At 32.8% G+C, this 12,674-nt stretch overlaps 1 protein-coding gene across 5 annotated transcripts in view; it reads left to right on the top strand.

The window, feature by feature from the left end:
- Positions 1–12,674, top strand: part of LOC118181644 (uncharacterized) — an 86,560-nt gene that overhangs the window by 42,193 nt on the left and 31,693 nt on the right. For 3 of the 5 annotated variants that reach the window (XM_035350810.2, XM_035350809.2, XM_085816002.1), the window contains exons 7-11: positions 1,885–1,998; positions 2,831–2,914; positions 3,045–3,139; positions 5,190–5,294; positions 6,795–6,902. In XM_035350810.2, the coding sequence (XP_035206701.1) occupies positions 1,885–1,998; positions 2,831–2,914; positions 3,045–3,139; positions 5,190–5,294; positions 6,795–6,902 (506 nt within the window). The remainder of the gene's footprint in view (positions 1–1,884; positions 1,999–2,830; positions 2,915–3,044; positions 3,140–5,189; positions 5,295–6,794; positions 6,903–12,674) is intronic. The other 2 variants (XM_035350815.2, XM_035350816.2) reach the window with 2 other exon arrangements.

Raw genomic sequence — 12,674 nt, 5'->3', positions numbered from 1 at the left:
TAAATTTCTTGGGCAATTTTCTAATCATGTTAGAGTGAAACCGTGCTATAGGATGAGGGTTCGCACAATTTAGGAATCATGTTATAGCAAAACTGTATCTCAGGATGATATGTTGAAGGAGTTAGAAAACAATTGCTACTTTGAGGTTTAATATCTTTAAAATACACTCATTGCAAAATTTACGCATTAGTCAGTTTTCTGAAAGCTAATAAACAGATTTTAATTAAATGTGGTATGAACATACATTTGTAACAGAGAAAGAGATGTAACATTCAAAAATCATTTTCTATATGCATGATTATCAGTAAAGCTCATAGTGCAAGGATGTCCAAAATCTATGCTGCAATATCAAACTGAAAATGAGTGTGATATGCATATGTTTTCTTCTCACAGCCAAACAGTTCATGCAGCATGATAAGCATACTAGATAGGAGGTAGTTGAGTTCCTGTGGCAGTTGATCCTACTCCTGCAGCAAAGCAGTTTTCATCTTCTGGATGGTTCTTGGAAGGGGATAGCAAGATGAAATTGCCCTCCCAATAGCATGCCAGACATGCAGTATAGGTTTAAGGTCTGGAGACCTGTCATGCAGTGAATATCCTCAGTTTGCAGGTAATCTTCGAGTAGCTGAGCCCTATGTGGACAAACGTGATGTTCCGTTATCAGGAACCCAGGACAAACTAAACACCTGAGAAGTTGAACATAGGGCTCTAAGATCTTCTCTCTATACCTCATAGCAATCAGGGAGCCTTTATCAAACACATGCAGGGATGTGTAGCCATACAATATAATGCCTGCAAAAACAATCTTCCCTCCACCACCTAATGACCCTTTCCCTGATGAGGAAAGGATGGTATCATGTTCCACTGAAATCTGGTCCAAGGTGCATTTCATCTGCACCATGCTGATTGTGCTCTCTTGTGTGCTGCTATGAGCGGGACATTAACAACAGGTTTTTGGAATACAGCCCCAACTCATGAAGCCTAAAGCAGCTGTAGATCGTGAAACAGGGGTTTCAATGGCAGCGTAGAGCTCTTGTGATAGCTGTGAAGCTGTAGCAGCTGTCACCACATTTAAGGTGCTAAATAACAGTCTTCATTCATCACTATGAATCTAGGTCAACCTTGTCCAGGTCTTCTCCATACGGATCTAATGTCCTGAAACTGTTCCCACAAATTGCAGACAGTACTGGGCATGCTGAACTTTGTAGCCTCCTCTGCTTAAGACTGATGTGCCTTCAATCTACTGACAGTTCTCCATCTCTTTCCATCATCCATATATTCATGGCTACTCATTTTACCTGATATCTTATAATACTTACCTAACTCTTGCAAGAAACATAGTAAATGTTGTGAAGGAGTGTGAACTCACAAATTACCAGAAAACCTCTCCTGCATTTATATCCTCTGCATGATCAAAGCTCTTTTGGCATGCATGTGTATGTTATATATTCAACTCTGAATATTTGCATAATTCTTCAATGGCATAAGTAGTATCTTTGGTTCAATACTTTTGTAAAAATAGGTATAATTTGCACATTTTCTTAATTTCACACATGAGCATTAATTCATATATAGTGCTGTTAATGGAAATTTAAGTCTAAGAAGGACAATTTGGACAATTTTCTAAAGATTCTAATTCTGTATAAATGATGAAGACATTGGGAGGTGATAAAATCTCTCATCTCTTCTACAAAAGTGCTGTCTCAAGTACCCTAAATCTTTGTAAAAATAACGCCATAATTTTTTTCCCCTGCTCTTTTAGTCCTGGTAAATGTATTTCAGTGCGAAAAGTTAAAATATTATGCTGTAGGATTTTTATCTTATGTGTTCTTATTCCTATAACCAAGAGGCTAATCGAGCTTCTGATTGAATGTTTTGTTATAGTGTGCTTTCCTCACCTCATTCTTCAAGTGGTTTTCCTTGCAAACGACTGAATTCACGTCCCCATTCTATGTATGAATGGCCTTCTTTTAATTCCCCTTCTACAAGAAGTTCTAGGTATTTTATATACTTAAATCTTTATAATTGTGTCTGTTAATGTATAAGTTACCTGTGTTCACCTCTTTGTACTACTTATATTTCTAGAAATTATAAATACCTTTGACAGATACCAATAATAGTTTTATATATTGTATTTATATATATAGTATAAAATTATTAGTGTTCAGAGTTTAGATATCGAGTGTATTTTTGTGTAATTTAGAAGACAAGGGGAGTAATTAAAGCGATACAGGAATTAAAGAAAAAAATTAACTTTCTATACATATTTGTTAAATTGAAGGAAAATGTAATAAAAATGTTCATTTGTGACTGTAAATATTGAAATGAAAACTATTTTTATTTTGCCCTTAATCCGATTTGGAGAAGTTTCTTCTGTTGCAGTAGTGTTCCTGTAATTTTTTGCAAAACAATTTGTAGATTTATTAAGTCATTAGTAAAACTTATTTCCATTATGAACATATGTAAAAGAAAATAATAATAATAAAGACTAATTTGTAAGGCTGTGCAAAACTGTAAATTGCAGCAAAGATAACAACACTTCCTTACATCCATTTTAGTTTTTCTTCTTTTTTCTTTTCTTTTTTCATATTTTGAATATTAATACTCATATGCAATGAAAAATGCCCACATTTGCCCCCTTGTCTACAGCACAACAGTAGTTGTGAGACTATTCCGTGACCTCTGTTAAACCCTATTTCTAAATTCCTTCCACATACCTGCATCATTTAATAAATAGTGTGTTAGGACTGATATTTATGTAGCTAAAACTGATGTCTGTATATTTGTTACAAAAATAAGATTTTGTCATTTACTTAATTTCCTTTGTCAGTTTTAGCCCATGTTCTGGATCCAGTACGACTGCAAATACTAGCAGCAATGAAGATGTGGATAATACTAGGCAACCCTCTCTAAGGTACTTATTAATAGCTGTGTTGTTGTTACTTGCTTATTTTTGCATATCTCTTCATACTCTACACACTTCTTGTACAGTCCTCATATTTAAAAAAATATATGTTTCAAAGAATACTTTTGTCCTCTCCCAGTTTTTCACACTCAGTCTCAAATGATGGATCTTCATTAACAGATCGCGTGGTTACTGCAGTACCTGATGGATATCTTATGATGTCACACACCAAAGGTATTGTGCTTTTTCTCTTATTTTTTTATTTCCACATGCCTTCTTTGTACTAATACATATGCATTTTTCATATTCTAAATTTCACACATAAATGTACTTAAATAACTTATGTGTATAAACTGCAATATGTATGTATAGTATGATCCCATGCTTAAATATAGTATGATCCGATGTTTTGCAGCTAGGTCCCTTTCTGTGTACAGTCAAATAACGAAAATCCACCGACCTGAAATCTGTCAACTCCTGAAATCCACGTTGCCTCTCAAAATATAAACATTCAGTTTATAGGTTCCGGAAACTACAACATTGAGTATGAAATATCGAAAAAAAAAAATACTTAACCGAATAATGACATCATAATTACCAAATAATAATGAGCCATAACAGAAATACCAAATTATTGACATCGTGATAAAAGTTTTCCCCCCTCTAATCTGCATCGAAATAAGAAAGCAGACGATTCACTCAACTCTTCTGTCAAGTTCACGATTCACGTTGTTGTATTTTCTTAGCTTTGTTATTTCACAAGATTATTTAGTGCTGCCTTTTTTTTATCCGGATATTTTGTGAATAAATTAAGAATATTTTAAATTTCAGCCCTTTTTAATACAATTACAGATTAGAAACACATTCATGATTTTACTGCTTGGAACGTTGAAAAACGTAAACACGTTGCATTGACGATAATGCAAAAAGTGCAAATTTTGCAAAAGATGGAGGCAGTAGCTACTCCTCGGTTTATAGCATAATCGTATGGAATTGCAATATGATTGTGTATAATATATGGAAAAATAAAGAAAAGCTGTTGAAATTTTGCAGCAACAGTGATTCTAACACCGGAATCCGAAACCAGAAATCTTTGCATGAGGCGAAATCAGCAAACCTCGATGCTGTGTTTATAATAAAATGAATAATATAATCAATTTATATATGTAATAATAATTTAATGCATATAATAAGTTATTGCAATAATGAATATAATAATTTAATTAAATGTATCTAATACGCCTTATTTATTTTGCACTTTTAGTCTGAATATTATGATTTATCTTTTCTGTCCTGAAATCCGCAAAATCTTAAAATCCGCACAACCTCTGGTCCCAAGCTTTGCAGATTTCTGGAATTCTACTGTATTTTGTACTATTGATTCTAAAACACTTTTCCCTCCCCTTTTATGTTAATTTGATTATGTTTTCCAGAATTAAACAAATTACTAATTTATATTATGATCCTATTTCTTCTTAATTACATGAGACACAATTCAATCAATACGTATAAGGAAGTTATGTTCATAATTTTTTGCTTTATCATTTATATAAATTTAATAGATGCTATGTCTTTCACCATAAAATACATAATAATAAGTAATATTCAACATTTTTATATTTATGGCATATTAAAAATGCAAATTTATAGGTAAATATTTTCTGAAATATTTAGAAAAAGAATTGCCTCAACTCTAAATATAATTTATCACGTATTTGATTTAAATGCATAAAACATGGAAGTATTAAAATTATAAAGTTTCAGAAACTGCTGGTTTAGATTGAAATCTTAATTAAAATTTTTCTTCTATAAAAAGAGATCCAATAATCCAACGATTGGTATAAAGTTCCAATAATTTATGAGAATTAAATATGTAATTTATTTCAGACATATCATTTATAGAAATAGAAAGACTGTTGAATTAACTACAAAATGAGACGGCTAAAAATTTAAATTTATGCAAACTTCAAAAAGCATAATTTAAGGAAGAAACTTCTTAGCATTTGAAAATTATAATTTTATGTTAAAAATTAATTAAATTTTATAATTGCAAAAATTTTCTATTATAAAACTATAACAAAAAAATTTTCCAATCAGGATAGGATAGGAAAAGATTTTTTTTTAATTATAATTTTTTGGAGAGAGGCTATTTTAGTGAAGGAATATTTATCTAATTAAGCTTTAAAATACCTTGGTATTTAAGTTAGGATCATTTCTTACATGAGGATGAGCTTATTATTATTATTATTATTATTATTATTATTATTATTATTTACCTTTTTAGAGAACAAGCAGTTGATTTCTAATTGTATGAGTATGAATAAATCAGATGGTAGTGTATCAACTTCACCATACATAGACATGAGATCACTGTCATCAGCAAAATCAGGTAAGGATTGCTTGTAATTGTTGTTTGTTTTATATGTAATGCAAGCATGAAGTAGTGTCTCTGTGTTCACTTTCTGACAATTGCTTATCTTTCTGTGATACTTCTGTGAAAAGGTAGCATATTTCTTAAGACAATAATGAAGGAATTGCGGCATAGCCTTTGTTCATTTGAAAACTCACAAATCTAAAAATAACATTGGTATTGTGAATACACATGCATATTTGCTCAGTTTTACCACAATATGTGTATTTTCTCACCTTGTGATTCTGCAATAAGCCATCTTTATAAAATTTTACAAATTGGCAAAATGTTGCTGAGGTTCTGGAGTTTAATGAATTTTACCTTGTACTTTTTTAAGTATTTTTCTGCTAAATTATTTTTAACATAAAAAATCAGAAAGAGCTTAGAATTCTCCTGCTGAATTGTTTGCCAAAATTGCAGCAGTTAAATTTTTAAATTACTATAGATTTCTCTTCTCATGTAACATATAAAGTGTTTATTTACTAATATTGCTCTAAAAATTTCTAGAACTTATTTGCTTAAACTGGAAAAATTTAACACAGTAATTCCTGTTTATCATATTTTTTGTTAATCGAATTCAGTATGTAATGACTGTAAATATGTTTGGGAATGTAAGATTTACTAAATTCGTATTAATTCAGACTATAAAAGAAAAACATACATGTATATGAAATGGTGATAATTTTCTGATATTTATGTGAAGTCATATGACACATTTTTGGCATTATGTTGCTCCATTTTGACTTATTTCTTGCTTCACACCTTTAACTTGGTCCTGAAGATCCCTCCCCCCCCCAAAAAAAAACTTTTACTAAGGTTTTTCTCCCTCTTTTATTAAATTCTATGTCATTATTATTATTATTATTTCCATCTGTTTCATTCCTGAAAAGAGATATTTTTATTTATTGCTTCAAAATGCTAAAGAAAATATGCAAAATTTAAAAGAAATATAATTAATGAACCATTATTACAGATAAAACCATTATCATATAAAGCTAAGCAGTAGGCATAAAATTATGGCTTTAGCAGAAACATTTCTTCTTTGGAATGTATGCAATGCTATTTGAACCAATTAAAAAAGAGTCTAAATTAAATTAAATAAAAGCAGTGTCTCTTTAGCATTTGTTTTGCCACATTACTCTATTTTGTAAGCACTCAACAGATTCCATGTAATATTTATCTGGATCAACAAAAGGATAAGAATGATTTACTGTGAAATATTCCAAATTTCAAACAGTAAAATATAGCTTCCCAAGTGATTGGTAAAGGTAGTTATTACTAAGAAAGAAGACAAACCAAATAAGTGACACTTGGTGCCAGGTAAATGCATCCCCTCCCTCCCCCTCAAAAAACGGAGTGATAATGGCTTTAAATTGAACACTGAGCAATGGCTTTGATGGAAGAGAAACAGTTTTCCCTAGTTGTTAATACTATTTTTTTTTTTTTTTTTTTTGATTTAGTGTTTTAATTGCATTACAGCAGCTGTAGTAAAGAAACTTGGAGCTTCTTCAAACTCTGATGAAACTTCTCGAACTGAAGGAAGTTACTTGGAAATGTCTTCATCATGTTCTACAGATTCTGCATGTGGTATTGTCATTATTATCATTACATTTTGTACAATTTTAAATAAAGACTAAAATAACTCAATATACAAATTTAGGAAATGAATTCTGTTTAAATACAGCTATTACCAAGTGCATCCCAAATGCCATGCTTTTGAGAGGTTAAGAGAGAACTATTTTTCCTTTATTATTTTTTTCTCCCACCAACCTCCCAAAAATTCATTAAGTTTTCAGGGAATTAGCATGATTTAGGGGCCTCACAACAGTATTTTAATACACTACTCGACATTGAAAATGCAACACCAAGAATGTGTGGCCCGAAAATTATGCAAATTTTAAAGTAGATGAACATCACCGAGTTTTGTGAATAATGTAAAACGCAATGAAAGGCACCAGCAGAATGTTCAGTTTCAGAAAATGCAACACCAACAACAACTAAAAATTATGCAAATTTCACGGTAGATGCACATCACCGAATTTTGCAAATGATGTGAAATGTGCAGCTGTCTAGCACAGTAAAGAAAATATAATGGAAAGAACCTGCAGAATGTTCGATTTTCATATTGTAATTTCTGCTAGGGAAATCATCGCAGAAAATTTGTTCTTGTCTCTGAGGGCGTGTGTGATAGCAGAGAATCATACACGCTGTCATCAGCGGAGGCAGTTCCCGTAAATAGACTATTAAATGAGGGGACTGAGAAGGGCAGGCACTGTCCACAGTGTACCAGCTGTGGCGATGATGGTTGGAACAAGGAAATGTTGCAAGTTCAAGGGATGCCAGTGCAGTCAGACTGAATGTCAGCACGCATGGATCGATGCATCCGCTGACAAGCAGTGGCTCACCCGCAAGACATTTCTACCTCCATTCTGCAGCATGTTCAAGTTACCCTGGATGTTCCCATATTGACCAGAACCATTTGTCATCAATTGGTTGCTAGTGGCCTGCCCTTGTGGCAGCCATTAAAAAGACTGCCATTGAAGCCACAGTATAGGCGCTAACATCTGCAATGGTGCAGGGTTCAAGGGATGTGGATGATGGAATGCCACAGATGCATGTTCTTAGATGAATCACACTTCTATTCTCCAATAACTACCATGTATGAGTGTAGTATCGATGTGGAGACAGGTCCAGTCTGGCAGCAACTGCAGAATACCCCACTGTGTGACAATGCGGCATCATGGTTTGGGAAGCTTTTGCATACAATTCCAGGTCACTTCTAGTTCGTATTCAGGGCACTATGATGGCCCAATGATAAATAGATGTTGTGCTGCAGCCAGTGACACTGCCCTGTCTTCAAGGAGTTCCAGTGCCCTCCACATGCGCAACCACAGGTTGCTCTTATCAGCCAATGTGCTGTGCTGGGTGTACAGATGCTTCTCTGTCCATGATTCTCTCCTGATCTCTCATCAGTTGAATACATTTGGAATGCGATTGGATGCCATTTGCAAAAACCCTGGCATTGCCACTTTCAGAAGACGAACTGTAGCAAATGGTTGACAGGGGATAGAGAGCCATTCGTCAGGACACCATCCATAGTCTCATTGGCTCTGTATCTAGATGTGTTGCTTTGTGTATTGCTGTACAGTGTAGTCCTACAACCTATTGAGCCAATGCGGTTCTTACTGTGTATTATGCACATCATTTAGAAATAAAGATCACTTATTGTCCGTTGCTGTCCATCTCTGTTTGCTAATCTTCATCACTTTCTGGGCATTTTCAGTGCTGGGTAGTGTATTTTTAAGTTGATGTTTGTGTGTGTGTGATAATTTTTTCATCCATGATAACTCTTATATCAAATTTTCAAAGATATCCATTTTCCATATTTCATCTTTCTATGTTCATATTAAGAGTTTATTAGATTTTTGGTAAAACTAGACAGTCGGAAGTGGTACCTTTTTTGAAGCCCATAAGTTTTTAATGGACAACCGGAAGTGGTGCTGGACAGCTTCCAGCAATCAACTAAACATGTTGTTGCAGTTGGACGAGCATTGTTTACTGATACCTAAATATCATGAGGATATACATTCAGATACAAATGAATTTAGCTTTATTGATGCTATAGAAATAACATAAATTAAATGATGGTATTCATTTGAAATTATTTGTTTTAAATATATCATAAACAGCTAGTTTTCTTGAAAACATATTTAAATTATACATTAGTCAACTATACAATAAAATACAATTTTAATAAATAAAATAAAGAGGCAAACATTTGATTATGATGGTATAAATTTATAAAAACTATTTTTTACCCATGACCAATCGTATTTAATAAAAATAATCCAAAATTTTGCATTTCAAACCTTTCTATTGATTGAAACAGCAAATAAAATAAATTTTGGTAACAAATGATCAACTGGGAAGTGATACTTTACTTAAAGCTGGCTGCTATTTAAAACAGAATTGGAAGGAGATTATGTGCTAGCCACACAATTTTTTTAATGTTAATGCAATGTAATTGTTTTGCACCTGGTTAATAATTTTAAGGTGAAAATTTATGTGAAATGTTTATGTAAAATTCACATTTTATCACCCATTCAAAATTTGTTTTTAGAGATTTAAAGGAGAAAAGTATTGAGAAGCATTGTTGCTTTATTCATCATGCATTTATACACTGATTTTAAATCTTCTGTGATCAAGTAAATGTTGATACGAATTCTGAAGTTTTAAATAATCTTTTAAATCAAATGCCCCCAGTTTTTGAAATGCATTGATTTGTTTATATAACTAGCATTGTTACTATCTTTGGCAAACATTATTGTCTCTTCATAAAAAGCTTTGAAGTACAGAATAATCAAATTGATCTTACTCATGTTTTAATTTATTTAGCATTACAGCTAAATTATAGCATCTTAGTGAAATGCATCCTCCTTTCCCAAGTGATTTTCTTAAATCTTAATATAAATTAAATATTTCCAAACAAAAATGCAAATTTTTTACTGGAGATGTTTAATGTACACTGTGAAAAAAATATAGGACAGTTCTATATCTCCCATTCTACTGAGCCGATTGACGAAATTCAAATTGCGTTTTTCATGTCTCAAAAGCACGACTTGGGATATATATTAGATTTATATATAAGATTGATCTAATGTAGATATTTTGACACAAAATCGGACTTTTTTCTGAAATGACATGCCATGTTTTTTCCATATTTTGATTCTAGTACTCAAATTATGCCTAAATATAAAATTTTGTAAAATTTGGTGTGAAATTTAAGGAGAAATTAAAAAATTTACCTTGGTACATTTTTTTCAGTTTGTGCCAAGAATAATTCACTTGGAGAACTTCTTAATTTATAGCAATGTATTTCCTTTCCTTTTCAAAATTTCAAAAAATTTATAAAAAATATTTTTAAATTCAAATTTTAAAAATAAATCATAAAAAATGTGCGAATTATATTTGGATTAAAACTAAATTTTGAATTCTGAAAGACAGAATCAAGTAAATTTAATAAAACAAAAAAAGAGATATTGGTAAATATATATCAAATTCAATTAACATTGAGGAGCTAACATTTTGAGAAGTAATTTTTTAAAAACTACTTAAGCAATGCTTGCAAAACTTGACAGTTTGGCATAATTTGAGACGTAGAATTAAAATATGGAAAAAAAACTGGCATCTCGTTTCAGAAAAAGTCTGATATTTGTGTCAAAAATACCCATGTTAGAATAATGCTATATATAAATTTACTACAACATATTCAAGTCGCGCTTAAGGCATGAAAAACACAAGTTGAATTTCGTCAATCGGCTCAATGAAACGAGAGCATAGAACTGCACCCCCCCCCCCTTTTTTTTTTTTTTTTTCCCACATTGTACATGATATGCAAATATGTTTAATCTTAAGTTTAAAGTGAATTTAATGCTTATCATAATAATTACCGTATTTGACGGCATATAAGACGCACATTTTTTCCTAAATTTGGTCTAAAAAAAATTACCTGCGTCTTATACGTGAAGGACACAGGTTAACTTTCAATACTGAATGCTATTTTTAGCCTGGATAAAGTTCTAGACACACATAACTTTTTCTACATCTTCCATAATTATTTTGCGCATGCGTGACATATCTGCCGCCAAAAAGCACCAAAGTTCGAAGCTGATGTCGAAGTTCGAACAGGTTCGACAGTCACATTACGTCTATAGAGCCTTTCCTTCTTTACATAGACTTCCTTTGACTGAAGCTGACACACGTGTCGGTATCGGTGCTACTCTGTATAAACGTGTCGGTATCGGTGCTTAAAACTATTTGTTTAAAAAAAAATGCTCTGGAAAATATGACTACAGGAAATAAGAGATTAAGCTATACAATTCAGTATAAACTAGGAGTGTTAAACTATGCCAAAGTGCATGGAAACAGAGCAGAAGCAAGGCATTTGGGTCCACAACCTACCGAAAAAATTATACACACTTGGCGACTGCAGGAAGATGAAGTGAAGACTGCTAAAAAACAAAAAAACAAAACCTTGGATGCTCAGCTCCATCTTGGCCTGAACTTGAAAATGCTGTAAAAATGTGGGTGATAGATAAGAGGAAATCTGGGATAAGTGTTTCAACCAAAATGATAATCAATGAGGCCAAAGGATTTGCAGAAAAACATGGGAATCAGAACTTATCAGGGTCTGAGAGCTGGTGCTACAGGTTCATGAAAAGGCAAGGCTTATCAATGCACACAAAAACTATTGCACAGAAAATGCCAGCAGATTATGAAGAAAAAAGTACTAGCATTTCATAGGTTTGTCATAAATGCAGCACGCAAGAAAACTTCTTTTGAGCTCGGTCAAATAGGAAATATGGATGAAATTCCACTCACATTTGATGTACCATCCAACAAGACTGTGAGTATTAAAGGGTCCAAATCAATAACCATAAAAACCACAGGTCATGAAAAACCCAATATACGGTAGTTCTAACATGTTGTGCTGATGGCACAAAACTACCACCGTTTTTCCTATTCAAAAGAAAAACTTCCAACAGGTGTAATTGTTCATGTTCATCTGAAAGGCTGAATGGACGGAGCTGGAATGAAACTGTGGTTACAGAACGTATGGGCGAGGCGACCTGGAGGACTCTTAAGAAAACCCTCTTTTTCAGTTTTGGATCAGTTTAGCACCCATAGAACTGAAACCATAAAGAATAAAGCGAGAGAATTAAAAACCCAGATAGCTGTCATTCCTGGTGGACTGACTAGCCAATTGCAGCCTTTAGATGTATCGGTGAATGAGCCATTTAAGGAAAAAGTGCGAGAACAATGGAACAAGTGGATAGGAGAGCCACATCATGCCCTCATACCCTCAGGTAGAATGAAGCGGCCCTCTATTTCACAAGTATGGGATTGAGTAAAAAGGTCTTGGGAGGACGTAAAGGCTGAAGTAATTGTTAAGTCCTTTAAGAAGTGCGGAATCAGTAATGCTCTTGACGGAACAGAAGACGACCCATTATTCGAAGAAGGTGATACTCGTTTTGGATGATGATGATAGTGAAAAGGATTTTTATGGTTTTGAAAGTCTAATTTCATGATAGGCAACGTTTTCCTTGAATCTGTGTTTTTTGTTGTTTCTGCTTTATTTTGTATTATGTTTGATTGCTTGCCATTCATTCATATATTCATTATTGAAATTTACATATCATGTTCAAAATAGCTTGCCATTTGTTAATTTTCCTAAAAATATGTTTGGTAATTGCATTCAATGATTGTTTATTTGGCTTTTACGAAATGTGAGAACTGAAAGAAACCACATTTTAAGTTATTGTGGTACTACGTTCTCGCGCGGACTATTGAAATTTTTTC

Source organism: Stegodyphus dumicola, chromosome 4 (assembly GCF_044657685.1).
Source record: "Stegodyphus dumicola isolate Sdum_Otavi_A_Nest chromosome 4, ASM4465768v1".
Lineage (NCBI taxonomy): Eukaryota > Metazoa > Arthropoda > Arachnida > Araneae > Eresidae > Stegodyphus > Stegodyphus dumicola.
The sequence above is the reverse complement of the archived record's forward strand: the minus strand, read 5'-3'. Positions and strand labels throughout refer to the sequence as shown.